The sequence below is a fragment of the Anser brachyrhynchus genome (assembly GCF_964034855.1).
Source record: "Anser brachyrhynchus genome assembly, chromosome: 18".
Taxonomy (NCBI): Eukaryota; Metazoa; Chordata; class Aves; order Anseriformes; family Anatidae; genus Anser; species Anser brachyrhynchus.
Window position 1 is genome coordinate 10962170 of NC_137711.1, and position 23353 is coordinate 10985522.

Here is a 23353-nt window from a genome sequence, read left to right on the forward strand (position 1 = left end):
CGCTCCCACCAGGAGCAAACAGATGCTGGGGATCTCTGTGGCCAGCTCGAGCTCAGGGACGCTGCACAAGTGTCCCCTCGCGGCACCAGCCCTGAGGCTGGCAGGGACCCGAGGGAGCATCGCCACTGCGATGATGGGGCTGGCTCCGCTCCTGGCTGCGGTGACGGATCCACAGCGTGGCTCTGTGCGCTCAGGGACTCGCCCCAGCAGCCGCTGTCCCTGCAGAAGGGGCTGCGAGAAGCCCTGGCTGCCTCTCCTGGGCTGCCCAATGCCTGTGTTTGTTGGCAGATCCTACAGCAAAGTGATGGTGTTAGGGTCCGAGGGGGATGCCCCACTACCCCTGCGGCAGGCTGGGAGCTGAGCAGGTTTGGGAGGCTGCAGGGGGATGAACAGGCGGCTCCTGGAGTGGAGAACAAAATCTCTGCGTTCCCAGACCAGGATAAGGAACATTCAGTCGGCAATCCTTGCTGGGCAGTGAGAAACACGGCATTTCATCTGATGAGCTTTTGTTTTTAAGCACTGCTTGGATTTAATGCGCTGCCCAGCAGGACGACAAGGGCTGGGGACTGCCTGGCTCCTTTCTCAACACGTTCGGGTCGGAAATGGTGATGCCAATTTCCATCCCCTAGGGTGGGGAGGCGAATCGGGCAGGAGAGGCTCAGCTGAACGCGATGACATGATGGAGCAGAGCTCGCCCTGGCAGGACCGAGCAAACCCTTCAGAGCCTGCTCTGCTCCCACCCTCCTGGTGCTGCGGGTGGGACCGGTTGGGGTCAGGTCTCTCCTGCAGCGTGCACACAGCAGTGTGATGGGCACGTTCCTCTGGGGGTCCTGCTGATCCTCAAACCAGCACCTGATGTGCTCTGCCCGCCTGTAAATCCCTGCCTGTAAAATGGGTCTGGGGGAGGAGCTCACTGGGGCTGGAAGATGGTGAGATGCTCTGTGGCTCATAATTAAGCTCCTGAGGAGTTGAGGAAGATGACTTATGTTGGTAGGAGAGGGTAACCTCGGTTGGTGTTGGGAGATGGTGCTTTAAGGAAGAGAAGACCCACTGCTGCTTGAATTCGGGTAAGGTGGGACAGCCCCTATTGCTAATAGCCCAACACTAGGCTGCGATGGACTCGCCGAACCTCACATTGCACGTTGGCACCTAATTAATAAGCAAAGCAGCAAAGGGGCTCATCACCAGACCCCCAGCTCGAAGCATGCTCCCTAGGCAGAGTTCTGGTGCGCGGCCTCATGCTCCGCTCAGCACTGCAGGTCGGTGGAGACACTTTAGGAAGCACACACAAAGCAAAAGGCACAAACTCAATGCCACGAGATATTTCTTGCTCATACCCGCCTAAGAGAAGATACTGTAATCGCTGCTATTGTGTTTACAGCCCCAGAGGTTGGCTTTAAGTCAGCAGTACAGAAAACCCCGGAGTTCCCCTTCCCTTGGCACTGGGGTCTGAAGACCTTGTCCCTCTGCTGCCTGGTTTCCCGTCCTGGGCATTGCTCCTGAGCACGCTGCCAGCACAGCTGGTGGGAAAAGCCCAGCCACAGGGCTTGGAGTTCAACCTCAGGTGACGTCCATCACTTTTAGTGCAAAAGCTTTAATTTATGAAGCCTCCTGCACTGGTGAGGCAAAAGTAAACAGCCTTCCCTCCCTGCGTCCTTCGCCATCGTGGCACTGTCCAAATATCCCAGGAATCTGCAGGCTGCGGGACAGGAGGAGCTGCTGCGCTCCTCCTGTCATCGCCTGCTCAGGCAGGTCCATGGGGACAGGAAAGTCCCTCGGTGACACGAGGAGGCAGGTGTCTGTCCCCCCGGGGTGTGTATCAGGAGGGGAGGGTGCTGGGAACCAGTGTTGTGGTGCTGGTGGAGGTGGAGTGAATGAAATGATGGCACTGCACAGGGTGATTGTGGGGCAAGGACATGGGAGGAGAGATGGGAAGATGCGCACCGGGAGGTGCCAAAGCGTCCCCAGGGTGCCCCTGTACTGACCACAGCCCTGTCCCACCCCGAGAACCTGCAATGCTGGTGGTGAGACACAGTGCCGCAACACATCAGCCACACCTGCCCCTCAGATTGCTTAGCGCAAGAAACACACAGATCTGGATAGAAAAAGGGAAGGCTCACATGCAACTGTAAGCAACACTTAGGTATTCTGTTATCTTTTTGTTCTCCGGTCCTCCTCCCCAAGAAAAACTCAGCTGAGATTTATATTGCCCTCTTTAGCGCTCTTGTACTTGTGCAGCCACTACATACATCAGCCAGCGGTGCTCTCCAGTCCTTCCCTGGTTCCCATTAAGGGCCGGTCCCATGCAGTAACCCCCATTTGCTCAGTGATTCTCCCCCCTCGGGAACACCTTTCTGCAACTTCCCCGTGCTCCCACTTGCTCCCAGAAGCTCCCATCTCGGGGTGCTGCACGCATGTTTTCAGAACTCAGATATTTGGGGCATTAAAGGTATCCACTTGTCCCAGTACAGGCAACAGAATTTATCCGTTAATTTTATGCGTTTTCAAGACCTTTACCTTGGAAGCAGAGAGAAGAGGCTTTAGGAGAGGAGGCAACGTACCTGCAGGCTCCTCCGTGCTGCTGGCGGCGGTGGTGGGGGGAGCGGCGGGGATCTCTGTGCCCGGCGGGGAGGAGCAGGCGGGAGCGGAAAGGGGACAAAAGAAAGCAGCGTTAGTCCCGATCTCGAGGAGCTGAGCCCTGCCCAGCCCTGCCCAGCAGCGCGAGGTGCCCGCAGCCCCCGTGAGAGGCTGCAGGTAAAGCGTTGCATCCCCTCGCTGGGACGCTAGCCTCATCTCACACGTTCAGAGGAAATGCAAACGGATCTGGTGCCAGTGCGGAGCTCCCTGGTTTTGATTTGGGCTTTGTGTGCATAGCTGAAACCACATAATGTTCTGGGTCTTCATGCCCAAGTCTGACTGTGTTTGTTGATGTTGAGGAGGCTGGGCTGCAGATGGAGCGCATTATATGGTCCCAGCTTTGGCAAGACAAGCTCTTTTCCCCAGCGCGCATACGCGGCTCTCATCAGTGACATCTTTTGCGCATTTAGGGCACAGCAATTCCCGAGCATCCCTGGGAATCCTGCTGGGGGAACACCCTGCTGTCCCGATCCCTTGTCTGGGTCTGAGAGTGGAATTTAGGCAGGAGGGATGCAAAGCTTGGACATTCGGGTCTGTCTGCATTGCAGCCCCATTAGCGTTAGACAGCTTTTGGGGTCGTTCACCCTCATGCAGCTCAGCGCAGGCACAAGCCCCTGTGGAACACGTGGCACACACGTGGGTGGTGCACGAGCAGCCAGCACGGCCGTGCCGAGTGGGGACGACGGATGCTCGCCTTGCGTGGGCTGCAGAGCAGACAGACCCTGCCTGGCGCCTTGCTCATTCCCATGGCACGATTTTTGTGTGGATAGAAGTTTCTGGGACAGGGAAAATACAGTCAGTGGTAAATCAGAGAGTAAGTGTGCTCTTGCAGACAGGGTGGCCAGACCCTCGCTTGGTGCAGTGACCAGGAGAGATCGGGGTGGGTGGGGATGGAGAGCTGGTGCCCTGCACTGTGCATGTATAAAACCTGTGGAATACCCCCCCCCAAACAATAGATATGCTCACTGACTTTTTTCAGGGATGAAAATGTGCTGCTGTTTTGTTTTTTTATTATTATTATTATTATTTAATTTTTTAGCATAGGAGAATTGTGAGATGCTCATATACTCATTCTAATTGCTTTGGCCTCGTACAAGCTGATCAAACACCCAACAACTGCACAACGATTTTGCAGCCAGGCCAGAGCGTTGCTTGAAATGCATCTGGACCAAGCCTCGCAGCCCCCTGGGAGGATGCTTTGCAGTGTCACAGAAGCAAGCAGCTGTCATGGGGCCCGGAGGGTGGCAGGGTGGCAGGGCAGGGGCAGCCGTGAGCTCGCCGCTTCGGCAGCTGGCGCAAACACAGCCCGGCTGCGATCGTGTTGAAATTCTGCGTCTGTCTTCATTTAGTGCAGCAAATCCCAGGGGAGGTGATGCAAGGAACAACTTACCCTCTGATTTACCATGGCCCTGGGGAATGATGGATGATAAACCTTTGCGCATACTTGCTGCAAAGCATACCGGAGCCATGACTGTAGCATCTTGGGGAAACAAGCATCTGGTTTGAGCTCTTGCCGTCCCATTGCGACATGGGGAAGAATGAGCCTCAAGTGACCAAAAACCACCCTGGAATGTGTGTTTTCTTCCACAGGAGAAGGTGGAGAAAGGGTGCCTGCCCCGTAATTTGGAAAGGGCAGGCACTGGGAGTGGGCAGCAGACTGTGGGATCCGACAAAGACTTGATTCTTTCAACCTTCATCTTTCTTTTCCCATTTTCCCCCTATTTTTAGCAGCAGGGAGGCAGCCTCGAGGGGAAGAGCCCGCCTCCCCAGCCTGCCCTGGGCACTGTCATTTCGGTGCCTGATGTTAGGGCAGGTGGGGAGGTCTCTGGCAAGGTGTGCGAGCACCAAATGATCCAACAACAGCAAACCCAGGAGGCACTGTAGAGAAGCACGGGGTGAAACCACACCTTGCCCAGGCATCGGTCAAAAGGGGATGAGTGGGGATGTGGCTCTTGGCAGAGCAAACGCTGCAGTGCCTTTGGGAGCTGTACCTGGAGCTTGCTGCTGTTAAGAGCAGAGGATGAGGGCACCCTTGGGAAGGCAAACCAAAAAGCAGACCCAAGGGACCATGTGGTGAGCCAGCCCGTGTTTCTGTGTGCATTGTGTGAGTTGATGGTCGCCTTTAGCAATCCAGGTGCTAAAATCCAGCAGCACAATCAGGCTGTGCTGCTCTGATGGCAGCTCCATCGCACCAGCAGCTCTTTTGATTTGAGCTCTGTGCCAGTGCAGCCTGGAGTTTGGAGAGAAAAATCTGCATGTAGCGACTTGCCTGAGCACCCAGACCCCATGCTGTACCCCGAGGCAGAATCACAGCTTGAGGAAATCGGGCTGTGGCTACACTCACACAACACAACTCCCCGACACGGGAGGTTTGTTTTGGGCAATGTGCCCCATAGCAGGTGATGTGTGGGGGCACCGGCAGCTCCATCCCCCAGCCCCAGCCGTCAGCACGTATGCTGGGGGGTTAGTGGCTGCCTCGGCCGAGCTCACGCGTGTTGTGCTAAGGGTTAATCTCTAATCTACAGACAGCGAAAATGCGATCCACCTACTTATGCAGGGGGCAATGGGAGAGCGGCTTTGCTGGTAGCCCTTGGCGCATCGGTTGCACGTGATGCCGGTGACGCCGTCCTTACAGGGACATTGGCCCGTGGTTTGGTTACAGGTTTGGCCGGCGGCGCCCACGGGATGGCAATCGCACTCTGCGGGGGGAACACACAAGAGGAGGGTGAGGGTGCGAGGAGAGCGGAGGTGGGCAAGGTGGCGCGGCTCCACCAGCAACGTTTGGGCGTCCTGCGAGCGTCTCGTCCAGCCGGGGACCGCACCGACCTGAAACAGAGGTGGCGTTTGGCACAGGAGCAGCGGGGACCAGGGGGGACATCTCACATATGCTACGGGTGCTTTGTGCTCCGTGGAGCTGGGGAGCAGAACGGGGTGGCTGAGGTCCTGCTCTAGGACACCCACTGCACTGCTTGGGTGCTGAGATGGAAGAACGGCTGCAGGGCTCAAATTGGAGCTGTGGGGCAGCATCGCTGGAGCAGACCCTAACCCTAACCCTAACCTCCCTGGCTCCCTAGAGCACCGCCAGGGTTGTAGGGAAGGGGCACAAAACCAAGGAGTGTTTCATCATCCCTTCAGCACACGAGTTCTCGGGTGGAAGTAATTGCTTTCAATGACTTTGGGAATTCATTTCACGTGCAATGTAAAAAAATAATAAAAAAAACCACACACACAAAAAACTCCTTTCAGTGCTTTTGCTCGAGCCCTTCCCCACTGAGCAGCATCCCCGGCAGCTGGCACGGCGGGCGCAGGAAGGAAATGCCCTTGTGGGTGCAGGCAGCCTGAGGACCTGCTGTTCCCGGCCAGATGGATGGAGGCTTGACGGCAGAGCTGGGCAGATGTGAAGGGTTTGGCAGGGGATGTAAATACTGCACTTGAAATCATTCACCAGCTCATTTCCCACAGTGGGACTTACCGGCGCAGCTGTTGGTTAAAAAAAAAGCCAAAAAAAAAAAAAAAAAAAAAAGGAGAAAAAGCATCGGGGCTTGTTATCATCACTGCTCCAAAAGGATTATGGCCTCGCACATTTGTTAACAGCCCTGGTTTCTAAGAGCTGCGAGAGCCGTGCCAGACTGCGGTCTGCCCCTGCTGAGCCGTGGCAGGCAGAGGCAGGAAAGCTTCCTTCTCTCGTGCACATCCTCGGGACGGAGCCAGCCAAAGCCCTGCCCGGGGAGCACGGATCCTGCCCGCCTCGTGCCCCTCAGGGCGCTGCCTGCCAAAAAGGGGGCTTGGGGGAAAGACCTTGCCCCACTGCCCAGAGCCTGGACGGGGCTGCTCTGGGGGTCGGGAACCAGCCCGGGTGCCCCCAGAGGCTGGGCTTTGCTTTCAAACACCCCCAAAGCCCCCAGACCGAGGCTGTCACTCCCATAAGGGACACTGCAATGCTTCCTGCTTTGTTCTGCCACCTCCTGGCTCTGAGACACCCCAAATCCTCCTTGTCTGGGGACATCCCACATCCATTTGGGTTGGGTTTGTGGGTTCCCATGCCCCTCCCTCCCCCCCCCAAGCTGGACCTTCCTCCACCCCAGCTCCAATTTGCCCCAGTTCGACCTCTGGGGTTTGGACGCTGCCTGGGGCTCTCTGCCCGGGATGTCCCCTTGTTCCTGCACAGGACAGAAAGAGACAAAGTCTTGCCAAAATATGATGATTTTTCAAGGAAAAAAAAAAATAGCAAAGCATTTACTTCTTTTTCCCTTTCCCTACCACTTCTGACTTGGGGATTTTGGCTAGAAGTCCTGCTCTGCCCCCAGACCTCTGGGAACCAGCTGCTTGCAGACCTGCCTGGAGCAAAAAAAAACCTTCATTTTCTATCAAATCCAGTTTTGATTGGAAATATTTTAACAGCTCTGCTTTAAGGTTAAATCAGCAAGGCTGGTGATGAGCACAGAGACCTTTAGGTGGGGAACCTGCTCTCGGCAGCCACGTGGGATGGCTCCAGTACTTCCAGGGGAGACAGAATAAAAATACATCGAGGAAGTGCAAAAAGGAGCAGGGTGGAAAAGCGTGAAAGTGGAGCAGAGAGGCAGGAGTTAACACGAAAATAAGCAAATCAGGGAAGGGTTACACAAGAAGAGGCAAAGGGCAGGAGGAGCGGGAGGAACATGCCTCATGTTTCAGGCGTCCCCGCTGGGGCTGCGTGTGCTGCTTTCAGCAGCGCCTGCAAACCCCCATCCTGTGAGTAATCCTCCCCCGTGCAAGCGGATCCTGCGGGTTTCGGTGGGACCGCTTGGACGAGAGAGGGGAAAAAGGAAAAAAAGGGAAAACAATTTAAAAGGGAGTAAAAAGAAAAATGAAAAAAAAAAAGAAAAAGGAAAAGGGAAAGAAAGGTAAAGGGAAAATAAGAAAAAGAGAAGATAAGAAAAAGAGATAAGAGAAAAAAGAAAAAAGGAAAAAAGAAAAGGAAGAAGGAAAAAAAGAGAAAAGGAAAAAAGACTGTGATGAGTAAGATTTGCAGAATGGGGTGTGTGGAGGACTGGCTGCAGAGCGTGGGGAGCTGCTTGGGTCCCTCAGACCCCACGGCGATGCTGCTCCCCCTGGCCCCCAGCTCCTGGGGCTGCCGGCCCCCTGCGCCTGCCCGGGGCTCTGGGGTGGCCGTGACAGCCACGTGCGGTGACCGAGGGGACGAGGGTGGAGTGGAGGCCGCCTGCCTCTGCTGCTTCTCCTGGTCGAGGCGTGGATCAGCCCCGTGCATTGCCCTGGAGCAGGGAGGTGGGAAGGGGCCCAAGCAGCATCTCCAGATGTGCGTTCCCTGTCCCCCAGGAATGGAGCCAGTGCCAGCAATTACGAGCAATTAAAGGCAATTTGCAGTTCCCTGGTCAGTGCAAACACTGCAGCCAGCAGTTACAGGCTCTTCTCCTTCCCGGCGTGGCTGGGCCGCTGGCGGCTGACGTTGGCTTGGCCGGTGCAGCTCAGATTCCTCCGGGTCATAGCCCCAAAGTGAGGAAAGACTTCACGAGAATCACGAGGGGAGGTGATTAGGGCAAGCACCTTTCTGGCTTCCTCATCACCTTCCTGTTATCAGCGTTTTTGGGTCACTAAGCATGTTTTCATGCCTGGACTCCCCAGCGTGCAGGTGTCCTCCATCACCCACCAAGATCAGCGGTCCCCAGCGCTGAGCAGAGCCAAGAGCAGGAGGCACAGGAGCAGGGACAACCTCACTAATCACTGCAGGAAGGTGCCTGGATATCATCAGGGATAGCAAGTGGGGCAACAGCTGACTTCTGCCCTCCGAGATGGTGCCTTGCTTGGAGAATCCCCGCAGTGGAGGTGCGGAGCCGCTGGGAGGGGAGCGCTCTTGGTGGCTGAGCCCCAGATCCACCAGCACGGACAAGGATGGTGACGGTCACGGTTTAGTTGCTCTTTCAGGAAGTCTTTGAGAAAAAGCTTTGGCAAGCATCCGTGGCAGAGCTGACCGGGAATTACCGGCGAGAAATGAAGTTCTTCTATGCTCAAGGCTGTGGCGCAGACAAGGAGCAGATGGTGAGGCTTAAAGGGGGAATGGGGGAGCAGTGGGGGTGCCTCTGCCCACAAAAACTGGTTTCTTTTATACGATAGCCCTGGCCTGGAAAGCAAGGAGCTAACTCCACCTCTATGTGACCATCTTCAGCTCGGCTAGCCCAGAGGTGAGCAGACCACATAGGGCTTGTCTGAGACCTGCCCAAAGTGCCCCGATAGGTGTGGGGGCAGCGGATAAACCCCAGCGTGCGGAAGGATGCGCAAGGGGAAGGAGCGCTGAAGGGTCGTGATCAGCTGTAACCACTCCAGGAACAGACCCAGGAGTCAATGAAACATCTGGCTGATTGCAACGGAGCTCGGAAGAGCAACAAGATAGCAGCTTGTGTTCTGAAAGGGGGAGAGAGCGACACTGAATATCATATCATGACACTACAGAAATCAATAGCAGGTCCTCAGCTGGGAGCCCGCGGTGAAAGGCAGGGAGAAGCACCCATCGGAGGGCGACGGAGAAGATTAGCGAAGTCCTGCCAAGAGACGGTGGAGGGGTGCCAAGGAACGCGCCGCGCCGAGGAGGTCAGACAGGTGCTCCTCTCCTCTGCTCCTCCAGCCCCGGGAACAAAGGGACATTCAGCACACTCAAAAGGCAACCTTTTTCAGCGATAAAAGGAAATGCTTCTTTGCACTGCACGTAATTAACTCGTAGGACTCGTGCTACGAGACACCATGGCAAAGACCCAACAGGATTAGATGGGCCCGTGAATGAGAACATCTGTAGTTACATTAGCTGGGATTAATATATATACGGATATAAGCACTCCGAGCCAGTTACTAACTGCCTGCAGTTAGGAAGAGATTTCCCCTGGGGGCATGCTGTTGCAAAACTGCCTGTTGTAGAGGTTTGTATCTTTGTCTGAGGCTTCCAGGACAAGCCACTATTACTTGCACGAAGCTACAGAGACAGCCCATCATCTGTCAGAGCATGGGCAATGGTGTGACTTGGGCTAAGAAAATCGGCAGGCAAAACTTAGGACTGTGCATGAAAGGATGCAAACTGCCCTGGAAAAGTGTTTGGACTTGCTGGTATGTCTCCGGCCCACCAAAGGTGGGCATGTAGCATGACAAAAATGCAAATATTTTTCCACCCCTGAATTTTGGTCAGAGGCATTCCCAGGTGCTAATCTTCCCCCACACACGTGCATCGAAAGGTAAACAGAGGCACAAATCTCCGGGCTTAGCTCTCCTCAGGTGTGACCATTTGTGAGAAGGTACCTGAAAGGACCCGCATTTTTGGAGAATTAGCATCTTCCTGTTTTCGAAGAAGCCCTGGCCTTGGGAGCTTTTCAGAATGATGAAAAGCCCATTTGACCGAAGAACAGAGAAAGGCGTAATTTCAGGGATTGTCCAGATCTCCCCTCGTCACGCTGTATCAGCAATGATAACATACCTCTCAGGGTTTCCAGATTTCAAAGCCCCAAATGTGGCTGCTTTGCACTGCGCCGTGCAAGGAGCAGTAAAACAGCAAATGAATTAACTGGAAAAACCCTCCTTCCTCGTACTAGCCATCGGCTGGGGCTCCGGTTCACAGAACGAGCCTTCTTCAGGAAATCACGCTCAGGTTTAAGTATGAATCGAAGCCCCGTGTAGCCAGTGTGCCTCAGGTACACGTTTATATTTAAACATGCTTTTAAGCGCTTTTCCAGAATCGTGGCCAAAATTGCCTCCCTTTGGTTGCTTTCTGTCTTCCCTCCAAAGACTCTGACTAGAATAAAAAAAAATGTGGCTAGAGAAATTTTCTGCTGGAAAAAAAATAAAGCACCGAAGTGAAGCTTCACGTGTGGATGCTTTGACTCCAACAATATTTTAAACAGCAAAACAGCAACTTATATTTGCCTGTTGCTTCAAGAACACAGCCTGTGCCCTCCTGACGCAGTAAATGTATTTCTCTTCGCCTGCTGTTTTAGCATTTAGAGGTAGGGCTTGGACAGCGCTGCGCAAGCAAGCTGTTGTGCAGCCACACACTTGCTTTTTCCTGCTCCTGCACCTTTGGCAGCCCGGGTGCTATGATCCCGATTCCAGCAGAAGTCCTGCGGGCGGTCCGGCTGCACCTCCACCAGGGATGGCATGGCCAGCAAGTCCCACAGATTTATGCCATGGGCACGAAAAATCTGTGGCATCTAATGTGTCCGCACCCAGCCCGACCTCGTCCCTCTCCAGGAAGTTTGCTAACAAGAAGCAGAGGTTGAAACATGCCTGTGTTAATTCTGAACCCTAATGATGGCTCTAAATATTAACTGTTAACTGCTTTGCAATGAGATCATTGGCTTGCCTGTGGTATTGTGAACTGGATTTAGCTCTCCAAAGGATCATGTTCATGCAGCGTGTCCCTCAGCACATTCTCTAGGAGATTTAAATGTTTTCTCGCCAGCAGAAAATGAATTCCCCCTTTTATCAGGCAAAGACAAATAATCTCTTGGCATTTCACAGCGTCCGTCCTCCTGCGCCGCTTCTCAGGGCTCTCCCATTTCCTCCTCCTGAGCTGGCACTCAGGGAAGCCAAGGGCACCGGCACCCTGCAGTTGGGGCCAAATTTCACAGATTAGACCTGGTCTTTGTCCCCTCTGCACCAAGGAATGGATGGGGCCCCCAGTGCCTCTGCTGAGTGAGAGTCGCCACTAATCCGGAGTGGGGGGCTCTGAATGGCAGCAATAAATCCACTTTTTGGGCAGTCGTTAGTGATACAGACAGCGATTATCACAGCGCTTTCCAAAATGCTGGAAAATCCTCGTTAAGACCTGCTAGAGATTCCCTCTCGTCTCTGAGCTCCACCGTTTAGGTGCGTCTTGCGTCTTGAAGTGATCGCAGAGGAGCTCTTGGGGACACTGAGACCTCCAGGGACCAAGCATCGCCGCCTCCTTCTCCTGGCTTTGCTGACAGAGCCTGTTTTTTTTTGTTGGTTTTTTTTTTTGTTTTTTTTTGCGTGCAGGTGTGGGCAGGCAGAGAGCAGCTGAGCAGGCACAAAGACGTGTCCTCGCGGCTCTAAAGCAACATAAGGCTCAACCTGCTCTGAGGGGAGAAATTGCTTCTTGCACAGATCCTGAGCTGCTTGCAGAAAAAAAAGAGCAGATTGGAAAATACTTTCATTGAGGGGGGAAAACAATTCAAACATTTTCTCCTCCTGATGCGTTTTTAGGCTGGCTCCTGAGGAAATGAGGTTCCTGCGGGTGTATTCTCCCACTAATAATATTTCAATCAAATCTGGCAGCACAGCCAGTCTCGGGGCTGATGAGCTTGCCACAAGCCTGACGAAACGAGGCAGGAGGGAGCGGGGAGCCCTGCGAGCAGCTCCGCACAGGGGGGGACCTGGACAGACACTGAACCCCCCCCGGGGGGGAGCGAAGGATTGCAATGAGAGCTCCTGGGGAGCAGCTGGCTTGTGATGCCCTGAGAGGTGCAGGTTTAACTGGGCAATATCTGCCTTCTTCTAATGGGGAAAAGGCTTCTAGCTTTAGTATGGTTCAAGTCAGAACAGGGCATGCTAAGGGAGCTGGGCTGAGCTTTATTTTGACGTTGGTCTGGAGGATTTTGCACTCTCTAGCAATGATCTGAAGCAGGAAATCAATTCAGATATTTGAAAATATTTATGGGGAAGGCAAATTATTGCTTTTCTTTCCTCTGTCTCAGAGATATGCAAACGTCTAGCTGCGCAAATGAATTTAGCAACTTCAGCTCTTCTAGTCCTCCAGGTCTCTTGCAGTGACCTGGGACCCAGCCCCAAGCTCTGAGTCCTCCAAAGACCAGGGCAGGGAGGTCTCTGGGCTGCCCTGGGGGGCTCAAGGTGGATTTGGAGGACTTGAGGCTGCTCTGGGGGCCCCTGGCCAAAATCCCCAAGCTCCCAGCACCAGCAGAGCATCCTGCGCCACCTCTGCCAGCCCAGCCTGTGCCAGTATCTTCTGCTGTGGCTTTTGCTCCTTCTAGGGGCTCTTTGCTGGCTCTTCCAGTTCACCCGCTGAGGGGGGGTCCAGGCACCTCCCTGGTGCGTGCAGCAGGGGCTGGGGTGGGAGCGGTACGCGCAGCTCTCAGCTCCCCTGCAGCCCGAAGACAGCCACAGCACAAGGGAACTTTTGGCACGGAGGTGCTTTTGCTCTGCTGTTGTCACCAGGCATGGACAAACCCCTGTCTTTCTTCTTTTCATCTCTCTTTTTTTGCTTGCTGAGTTCCTAGGACAATCTCTGGAGGCCACAGAAGAGCAGAGCCCTGTCTTGCCCCCAGCCCCTGGCGAGGGGTCCCCATGGACGCCCCTGCACTCATTGCTCCCAACATCTGCATTTCAGTCCCTGACCACTCAAAACACATTCTGCTGAAAGCAAATGTCTGTCTAGATGCTGCTGTAATTCAGGAGGTTGTCCCAGCTGAAGAAAGTCAGCAGTGAAGTTGCTGGAAAGAGCCAAGAGCAGGATTTTATCCCTGTCCCAGTTAATTTGCAGGGAAATGTAGAACGAGCCCCGGTACTGGCAATCTCGCCAGTGGCTGCACACCTGGCACGGGAACGGGACCTTTGTGGTCCCCAGAGGTGCACCCCAGTGCACGGCTCCATCCTTGTGGTGGTGGAGCTGCCCTGTGCTGGGGAAGGGGCTGCGTGCATTCCTCCTGATGCCCACATATGTTGGAGTTTAGAAGGTCCTTGAGTAGAGGGAGAGCAGGGCTGAAGGTGACCGGCTGGAGCCCGCCTGGCTTGGAACAACTCGGAGGCGTCCCCATCGCTGCCCGGAGCTGCAGGAACAGTCACTGCTGCCCCACGGCAAGTGCTGCTCCCTTGGAAGTGGCTGCTTAATTTGGCGTAGCTGCTTGCACGTCGTTACAATCCTGCGGGTTTAATAGCCGGCACGGCCAGGAAGAGGTGTGGCGTTGGGCATCAACTTCTATAAAAAAGAGAACCCCTCCTTTTCCATGTTTTCACTCTACTGTCTCAAAGTAATTTCAGAGTTTCTGTAATAACCACGTCCCTTCTGCAGTCTGGGACCAACTGAAGTGGGTGAATGGTCCCCACGTGCCGTGGCAGGGGTGGCACTTGAGGGCGGTGACACTCAGGGCTCCTGCGGTGCTCCGGGACACCTCCACACTAGTGCCTGAGACGGCTTAAACAGCATTTTTGTACACTTCCTCCGAGTGGTTTGTGTCTGCCTGGGGCTGCTGATGACAAGTCGTAGATGCAGGAAGCACAAACCAGAGCTCAGCACTTGGAATAGGATCAATATAAGGAACCACGGGGCCTCTGGGAAGAGGGCGTCAGGCAGAGCCGCTAAGGAGCGCTGTATAGGATCACAGCTAGAAGGCTGCTCATTCAGCCTGAGCAGAGCTTGCTTCACAGGGGAATTAAAGGCTGTGTTTGGCAGATCAATGCCGTGGAAGCTGCAGCTTTCTCCAGGGATGTGATTTCTCAGAGGTGACCAAGCCCTGGTGCAAGAACTCGATGCAAGCCCTGCTGGCACCAGGCACATCTCCCATTTCCCTGGTGGCTCCAGCTGGTCTTCAGGGAAGAAAATAATGAGAAGAGGAAGGGAAGAAAGCTGGAAAACTGAAGACAACTCCCTGGGGGGGGGGGGTGGGCTCACAGAAAGTCTCACTTTGGGCTTGGGCCTGGGCCTAGGAAACCATGAACGAGGTGGGATCAGTGAGAGGCTGCCTGTGGGGCAGGAAGCACCTCTCGTAGGATGCACCCCCTGTCCTGAGGTGGACACCAAGGACGTGATAGGGGAGCCTGTGGGACCTGTCCAGCAGAGGGGACTCGCTGTGGATGAGGAAGGGCTGGGGACAGGAGCCCTGCCAGGAGCTCCCACCGATGGCCTCGGGCATCCCATTGCCTCTGGGAGGTGCCAGCTGCGAGGTGTCCAACCCCAGCCCTGCAGGTCGGCCGCCGCGGTGGCGGGGGACATCTCCAAGGCCAGAGGGTCCTCTTGGCCACCAAAGCCTGCAGAGATGCACCACAGGCACGGCACTGCAAGGAAGGGAAGCCCGGGCTATTCCTCCTGACCTGCAGTGGGCCACAGCCACGGGGACACCAGCGTGGCGCTGGCAGCGAGCCCGTCCTCAGCCCCTGCCCTCCCCTGGGCTTTACCCCGGCTGCCTCCCGCATCCCAGCATCTCGCTGGGGCTCGGCAGGAGGCTCATCTCCCCCGGCTTCGGCCACGCAGAGATGAGCTCCGTGCTCTAAGCTGGTCACGCAGCTCCCTCTATAGTCAGTGGAGAGAGACGGGGGACCCGTCCCTCTGTCCCTGTCACCAGGGGCTCTGCTCTCCCCTCCCGTGGCACAGGAGCCGGGGGGGGGGGGGGTTCTGCTGGGCCAGAACCCCCCGCATGCCTGCGGCCGGCCGGGCACACAACCTGCGCCTGCACACCTAGGGCCAGAGGCTGAGCCCATGGGAGAAGCGATCGCTGCCTCTCTGCTCGCCCCCAAACCACCTCCAAAAAGCAAACCCCAAATCCTCGAGCAGCAGGCCACAGATGCCAAGGCAGATGGACGGCGCTGGCACGCCGATGGCAGGAGGGCTACAGGTGCCAAAGCCGGCCCCTCCACCTAGCTGTGCTCTGGCAGCCTCAGCACGATGCTCGTAATGCCCCTCGTTTGTCATCTTTTACTCAAAAAGCGTGTAAATCCCTTCCCCAGGGCGCGGGGCTGTTTTATGGCTGGGCTATAAAACCCTGAGGAATTTCTCTTCTGATAGAGTGACATTAATGCCAATAAACTGGCTAATATCAGGAGTGAATTTAATGACCAGAGCTAACACCCAGACACTGATTTGCAGCAGCCCATGATGGAGAGGAGCGGGCGGAGGCTTGCAGGGGCCAGATGTGGGGTTTTGCTTGCGGCATCGTTTGGAGCAGAGGAAAGCACAAGAAACGGGAAGCACAGGTTGGGCGCTCTGGGAGCTGTTCACACTCTTGCAAAAATCATCAAGAAAGGAAGGAAAATTCGCACTTGTTCAGAGCTTTGAAAAGATGAATATTTGAGATTTCTTACATGTGGGTTTTTGTTGTTAAAAGGGCAGTGTGGCAGGGTTTTGCTTCGTGCACTATCCCTGCTCCAGCTGTCATCGACTCCTTCCCATGTGGTTTGCAGGCTTCATGCCATGATCTGCCTGTTGCATGGCTCTGGGACATGGCATCTCTGATCACCGCAACTTGGTTTTCTTTTTTTTTTTTTTTCCCCAGAAAGTAACTGGAAGCTAGCACGCAGGCGAGAAACGTAGCATAGCTGCACAACTCTGCGGTTAGCTACTGTTGGGTTAGAAATCATCCCTAGAGGCAAACTCTTATGCTTTTACCTGTGCTGGTAGGACAGCTTCAGATCTTTAAAATATCTTTTACACAAGTGAGGACAAAGGTGTTACATGTTTGGCTGTTGGAAAAGCTGCCAGCACTCAGCCTGGGTGCTGCCCAGCTTTGCTTTCTGCTCACATTTCATTTCATTGCCATGTCCTGCAAGATGTGCAAAAAGCGGTGGCATTTTCTTTTTATCCAAGTTTAAAAAGAAACAAAAACAAAACAAAACAGACATCATGCAAACATTTCTGCAACATGATATTTTTGCATAAATACCTCACCGGAACCAGGTACTGCAAACACCATTTAAAATAACACAACTTTTCCTCTACGGTTTCCTGACGTGTGACATGAGATGTGTTATGGATGGAGATATAGAACCTAGCGCAAAGGATGGGGTGAGAGATGAGACGCACAGGGGAGAGGAAGGCGGGCTGGATGTGTCTGTTAGGCTGAATGAATGAGGCTGAATTAACACAAACCGTCTCCAGCAGCTCGTTCATGGAACATTTGCTGGGAGTTTGCCCGAGCTCACGCACACTCGCAGGGTGGTTAAACGTGCTGCATGCTCCCCCGGCGGGTCCCTGCCCGTTATATGCACTGCTTTAAATGTGTTACACGTGAAACATGAACGGAGCGATGCGATGGTTGAAAGAATCAAGTCTTATGGAGAAAACATGATGTGCTGCGTGAGATGCAGCGGCAGGCAGGGAGATGGCAGATGCTGCAGGACAGTTAATTCCTTAATTCTAAACACATTGGGTCAAGAGGAGGCTCTGGGAGAGCTTTGCCCATCGGCAGATGGCTTGGTGAGATGATAAATTAATATTGTTATTGATGGAGAAATGGCTGAAGTTGTTAGATGGCATTTTTGTTTTGTTTGTTTGTTTTAAATGCTCATTTTTACCAATTATTTCAGAACATTCCCTGAATCGGGGACACAAAACAGGGGGAACATAAACCACACTGTGCCATAAACAGGGCTCAGGAAAAGCCGGTGTTCAAAGGAATGCCTTTGCTGTAGGAAACTTCATTTCGCCTGCTTTTGTATAGGACGGTGGATTATGCCAACAATAAACAATTCCAACTGCTGTGAAATCGTGCTAATAGCCTGCGAGTCGGGGAGCTGCTCACGCACCAGCATATTTATTACAAACCTTTGTATCTGGTAGCTCTAATAGCCACATTTTTGTTATAACCTGTGGGGGGTTTGGAGAAGCATTTAAATGTGGCGATCTCAAGTTTCAAGAGCAGGAGCAGTTGAGAAGGCAGGGGAAGGGGAGAAGAACAATTGCAGAGGGTGTTCGAGGAGCAGATGAGCCTGCGTCTGGGAAGCGTGGGCTTAAAGCAATGCAAAGCGCCCGGCGGAGGCTGGTGGGGCTCTGCCTGGCTGCCTGGGGAAACTGAGGCAGGTGTGGGGTGCTGTGGGCTGGAGGATGGGAAATGCCAGAGCGAGGAAAGCCCTGGGAGACACGGGTGAGGGACAGGGACGTGGACACCACTGTGGGGCTGCCTTGTGATGGGATACATGGGGAAGTCAGGGATGGGGATGGAAAGGGGAACCCCCCGCGTCCCTGGGGTGGAGGGAGCTGGGGTGAGCTGGGACAAATGGAGCCCAAAGGGTGCTCTTCTTGCAGCATGGTGCATGAACAGAGAGGGGCTGCACCCCAAAAGCGGGCTCAGGGTGAGTGTGGGACATTGGAGCCCAGCACCCTAAAGTCCCCCCAGTGCAGTCCTTAGTGGCCATATAATGGGGCAGCTCAGAAATCCGTCATTGAAAAAGTTTTTACAAGGTGAAAAAAAAAGAGGGGAGGGCTGTCTGAGGAACTGATTGCTTTTTCTGCTTTGGCAAAGTGTGTCTGTTTTCAGTGGAAAAAAAAAATGAAGAAGCATTTTCATTAAAAAACTGAAAATGCTGAAGACCTGGAGCTTTCTAGCCAAAAATACCAAGCAAGGCCAAAAAGCTTTCCATTTCTTGTTGATATTAGTGCTTTGAGAGAAAAGAGGTGAAGCTTTCTGCAGAAAAGCCTAGCATCTCCTGCCCTCGGTTTGCAAGTGCCACAGGTTTGGGATTTATGCCTCATCCAGCTGAGGGTTAAAAAAGTGTGCTTGCAGGACTTGATCCTATGCAAAGCAACAGAGCTTGGTAATGTGGGGGCTGCCAGGGGCACCCACCTGTGCCAGAGGGCCACCCCATGCCTTCTGGGGATGGCTGGCCTCAGGTGTGCTGGGAATCCCCCTAAAATACACCCTGCAGTGGCTGGGGGGCTACTCGCCCCTGCCAAAGAGGAGACCTCAGAAAACCCTGTCTGCTGAGCGAAAAAATAAAATTGTTTCCCGTTTTACTGCTCTGGCCTCATCCGGAGGAGGGGAGCGGCTGGTGCATGGGTTTGGTGTTGCCCTGGCTCCTGGGGGTTCGGGGGAGATGAGCGCTGGCTTGCAGACCCCCCTGTCTGCCCCACACCTGGGGCTTTGCACGAGTCTGCCCTGATGTATGGGAGTGAGAAAACAGCCCTTGTAACCTGGAAACATCTCAAAACTCATCCTCAGCAAGGAGGACCTTTTATATCTTGGAGGCTTTATCCTCACTGGGAGGCTGGGGAGACTGGGGTGGTGAGGGGAGGGGAGAGGAGGATGTAGGAAAATTCATTTTGGTGGCTTGGCTGGGAGAGGAGCAGGAGGAGGTGGGCATAACAGGAGCAGTGAAAGCAGAAGAGGCAGGCGGAGAAGGGGCCGTGCTGTCCCACCCGTCCCACCCCCCCAAAAAAAAAAAGTACCTTTGCAGGCCTTGCGGTGGGAGATGGGCTTGCTGAGGTCGCGGTAGAAGCCCTCCTTGCAGTAGTGGCAGTGCCGGCCGGCCGTGTTGTGCCGGCAGTTGAGGCAGACGCCGCCGCTCTTGCGCCCCGACAGCTTGTACAGCTCCATGTTGAAGCGGCAGCGCCGCGCATGCAGGTTGCAGTTGCAGGCTGCAGAGGGCACAGAGTGCAACCCGTCAGCACCCCAGGACCCCCAAACACAGAGGGTCCCCCGGGGGTGCCCGCCCCAATACCAGCCCACGCCTCTCCCCGACCGCCACTTTTTGGTGAACCCGGCTTTTTGGAGGGGAAGCTGAGGTCAGCGAGACTTCGTGCTTCACCACCGAAACTTACAATGTACCTTCTGCCTCTCCCTGCTCCTCATGTGAATTAAAAGCCGGGCACGGACAGGGAGCTGGCACGCGTGGCTGGGACACGGCCACGCACAGCTTTGCTGCCGGAGCTTTGCCCCTTGTGAGCCCTGCTCTGCTCCCTCCCTTCGGCTCCTGGCACCGCAGGGCCTTGAGCCATGCAGGGCACAGCCCCCTTTCTTCTCCCCAGCACCCCCTGATCCCAGTCCCTCTGCCCCAGGGGGTTCCAGCAGCCCCATCCCACCCTTCCCAGTGTTCTCATTCACATCCATCCCGACATGCGTGTTTGAGCTCTATGCAACATTTCAAAGTCTTCCTCATTATCTTATTCCCTGGCTCTCCTTGCCATGTTTGTACGTGGAGCACAAGGCTCTGTGGTGTGTGTGCAGCCTAAAACATGTCTGCAAGACCTCACCTGCATGCCTCCCATCCCATCCCATCCCATCCCATCCCATCCCATCCCATCCCATCCCATCCCATCCCATCCCATCCCATCCCATCCCATCCCATCCCATCCCATCCCATCCCATCTCATCCCATCCCACCCAGCTGCTCAAACACCGCTCCAGCTGGCCGTGCTGTGACCAAGCCTGCCAGGAGACATCCCATGCCCCCCCCCCATGCACCCTAAAGTCAACACGGGCGCTGCTTTCACAAGGGGCCTTCGCAAAAGGCAACTCGAGGACTTCAAAAGCGTGACCCTTCTCCTGCCGCTCCCCAGGGCTGTCACGGGGCCATCAAGAGGCGGTCTCTGGGGCTGTGCGCTTTGCTGAGGGTTTTATAGCTTGTTTTCTTTTCCCTTTGCTTTTATTTGCTCTTCACCCCTGAACAATGCAGCTGTGCAATGCCAGCCCGCAGCTGGGCCCCCTGCTCAGTGCGAAGGTGTCACGGCCCTGGGCTTGTCACCTTCCTTTCCAGCAGAGACATCTTAATCCTTCATTCCTTCCTGTTTACCTTATGGTGCTTGCCCAGGACAAAGGCATGCTGTATTTGTTTAATTATCAAATTTCAGACCCCAAAATTACAGCGCAGTTCCGGATTATTTATCGGGAACAATCCCCGGTTAACTCATGATGCAAAATCATAGTGGGGAGCACAACCCTCTGGCCACGTCCGCCCAGCGGGATGCAGAACCGTTTCCCTGCTTTTCCCCATGCAACCCAAACTCCTGCAGCTGCCGTGCAGGGGCCCGGCCTCACGTCCCCACCAGACCCAAATGCCTGCAGAGCTGGAGAAGAACTCGGATGGTGTGAGGGTGGCCCCAGGGCGCTTTGTCAGCCGTGAGACAGCGCGATTCCCAATGCCACGGCTTCGAACTGCGTTTTTCGTCCCCGTAGGCGAGCCCCCAGCCTGCGGGGACATTTGCCATCTCCCAGGGCAGGAGAGGAGCATCAGGGTGAGCGGCCCCACAGCTCCTGTGTGCCGAGGGACTCGTGGCTCTGGAGACCCAGCTCGGCCCTGGTTTGCTGATGCAGTGAGCGCGGGTAACCAGGCTGTTTGCATCAGAAAGAAGCGTGGGGGCATGCGCCCTTCCTGCTTAACCTCAGCACTGTACACATGCAACTGGGGGCTCTGCCCTGCAGCACACAGGAATGGAGCTGTTGGGAAGTGGTGGTGGAGTTCATAAAACAGCAACCCTTGATTTGCAGCGGGGAGAAGCTGAGATTAAACCCTTCCCATGGGGCACACAGGGGCAGATGGCAGGGTGAGACTGAGGGCTGGTCCTGCTCCGGCAGCAGAAGACTGGCCAAGATGGGGACAGGAGCTGTGACACAAAGGCACAGCATGGGTGTCCTCCGGGCTGTGGCTAACCACCAAGGCACATTACCAGCACCAGCCACATCGCTTGGCTTGGGCAGAGAAGGGGAGATTCAGGTCCCTCCATCTGTCCCCTCTGCTGCAGGCTAGGAATGTGCAGGCACATCTCTGCCACTGAAAGCCTTGAGACTTGCCAGGGACTCTCTCTTCGGTGCTACAAACAGCAAGATTTACACCCAGCTGACCAACATGGGGGGATATTTCTCCAAGGGGTGGCATGGAGAAGACCTCCTTTTTCCTCAAAGCCAGCAGGAATTCATGTTTTCCAAAGAGCGTGCAAGCTCACCTCCTGAAACTAGTGCTTGAGGAAAGCTGGCGCTGGTACTCCAGTATTTTGCAAGACTGCATTGGTGAGTCCTTTTCCAAAACCCAAGGCTGGGCCCACCCGGAGAGCAAGTGAAAATCTTTGCATTTCTTTGGGTTACTCGGTAAACAGAGACGTGTTTGCAAAGCCAGGACACGGAGCTCCTGGGGTTTTCTCAAGGTCTGTGCAAATATTTCGTCTGGTCCCACCGGGCAGAGCTGCGTGGGCAAGCGGAGGAGTGAGCAGGGTGCACGGAGCTGCTCACAGCCTGGGATCGATTTCAGGCTTCCAGGAATGCAAAAATCCTATGTCTGGAGGAGGGAAGAAGCTGAACCTCACATGAGGCTGCAGGGGCCACCTCTCTGATATGATTTCTCGGTGAATCTTGGCTCCAGCAGCATGGCCTGGGCTGTCCCCTCTTTCCACCTGCTCTCCCAGGGCACTGAGGGCATTTGCTGGGCACTGATTACCTCCTAATCCCACCCCTGGATGCTTTGCCATCATCCCCACCTCGGGATGCACCTGCTTGTACAGACAGTGGGGCTAAACCCCCAAAGAGACTGAGTTTTGTGGAAATAGTTGTCCCTGTGTTATCCCAGAGCAGACGGCTCTGTGCTGGGAGCTCCATCTGTACCCTGATGTGCTCAGAGATGCCCGATGGGAGAGGCTTAGACAGAAGAGCCCTCCTCTTTTTTCCCTGACAATAGCACATAGGGACGGAGGAATTAGGGCAATGCAACAAATGGCCCATGCAGGCGTCAGAAAGTCCCTGCTGAGGACGACGGTGGGATCCATCATGCTGGTGCCACAGGCTCGGGGCAAACTGGTGATGGGGGCACGGAGATGCTGAGCAAGGATGGAGGCACTCAGGAAAGGAGGCTCCCACCCAGCCTCCCCTCGCTGAGAGTCCGTCGCCCGCTGTGCTGAAGCCTCTTGCCTGGTTTTGAACACGCATTGGCCTGGCTTTAATTTCCAGCCAGTGCTCCTCGGTTCGAATTTCCCTGCTGCAACAAGCGGCTCTTTAGCAACCCATCCTTTCTTTCTATGAACATCTTTGCTGGCTGCAATAAAAAAACACCTCCCAGGGTCAGCACCACCTCTGCTACTCGTGCTTTGCTTTCACCCGGTGGAGAAGATGCTCCAGCTGAAGACCCTGGGGCAAAGCACGTGCCAGGTGCCACAAGCTCCCCGATGAAAGTTTCGGTTCCAGTTGCTCGGCAAAGCTCAGCGCTGCTGCCTCCTGCTCCTTCCTTTCTCTTACTCTGCCAAGGACCTCCCCAGCCTTTTGTTCGCTGACTTTATTGTGCACAGATGTAGACAGCTTCATCAAAGGGCCTCTACCTGGGCTGCCAGGCTCCGACACCAACAACCAGACATCCCTGAAACGCAGATGTTCAGAAACCTGGAGGAGCTCAGAGCGGAAAAGGGGAAAGTTGTGGTCTGGGGCCAGTCAAATAAACTACAACGGCAGCAGCATCCCCTCCTTAAATACAGCATCTTGGTAGAAAAGCTCTGTCGAAGATCAAGGCAGGCAGGATTTCCCGTTTGGGGGAATGAAAGGAGATATCCAGGTCAGAGGCGCAGGCTGGTTGCGGTCCTTTGTGCTGCCACCGCATCCCCAGGCCCCGTGTCCCTGCGCCCGGCATCTCCCCGGACGCATTCCTCACTGCGGTTTTCATTCAGCAATGACAATGCTGCCCTTTCAAAACACCCCACCCTTTCCAGACTTATATTTTGGCAATTTTCAAAATGAAAATTGCTTTTTAAACAAACGAGCCCCCCAAAACATTTTGTTTTAATTTTTGTGAACAATAATTCAGGGGAAGGGGGGAAGGGACGGGGGAAGAAAGAAGAAGCCAGGGGCTGAAATTAATCTCTAAACTTGACTTGAATTAATGAATAGCCTCAGTCTCCTTAAAATTGTCCCTCTTCCAGATAAGTTTTTTTCTCTTTTTTCTTTTTTTTTTTTTTCCCAAAAAACTGCTAGCTCAGCCCAAGCCATTATTTGTCTCTCGCAGGATCAAACCTCACGTGCTTCATGCTGCAAGGGCCACCCTGCCTGTGCCTGGGCCCCAAACCCCTGGAGACATCTTTGGG

At 54.5% G+C, this 23353-nt stretch overlaps 1 protein-coding gene across 2 annotated transcripts in view; it reads right to left on the bottom strand.

The window, feature by feature from the left end:
* The window catches only part of NTN1 (netrin 1), an 86300-nt gene that overhangs the window by 21749 nt on the left and 41198 nt on the right, over nt 1-23353 (bottom strand). The window contains exons 2-4 of one of the 2 annotated variants that reach the window (XM_080560265.1): nt 18746-18934; nt 5187-5336; nt 2562-2615 (exon numbers count right to left, since the gene is read on the bottom strand). In XM_080560265.1, coding sequence (XP_080416391.1) covers nt 2562-2615; nt 5187-5336; nt 18746-18934 — 393 coding nt within the window. The remainder of the gene's footprint in view (nt 1-2561; nt 2616-5186; nt 5337-18745; nt 18935-23353) is intronic. The other variant, XM_080560266.1, reaches the window with a different exon arrangement.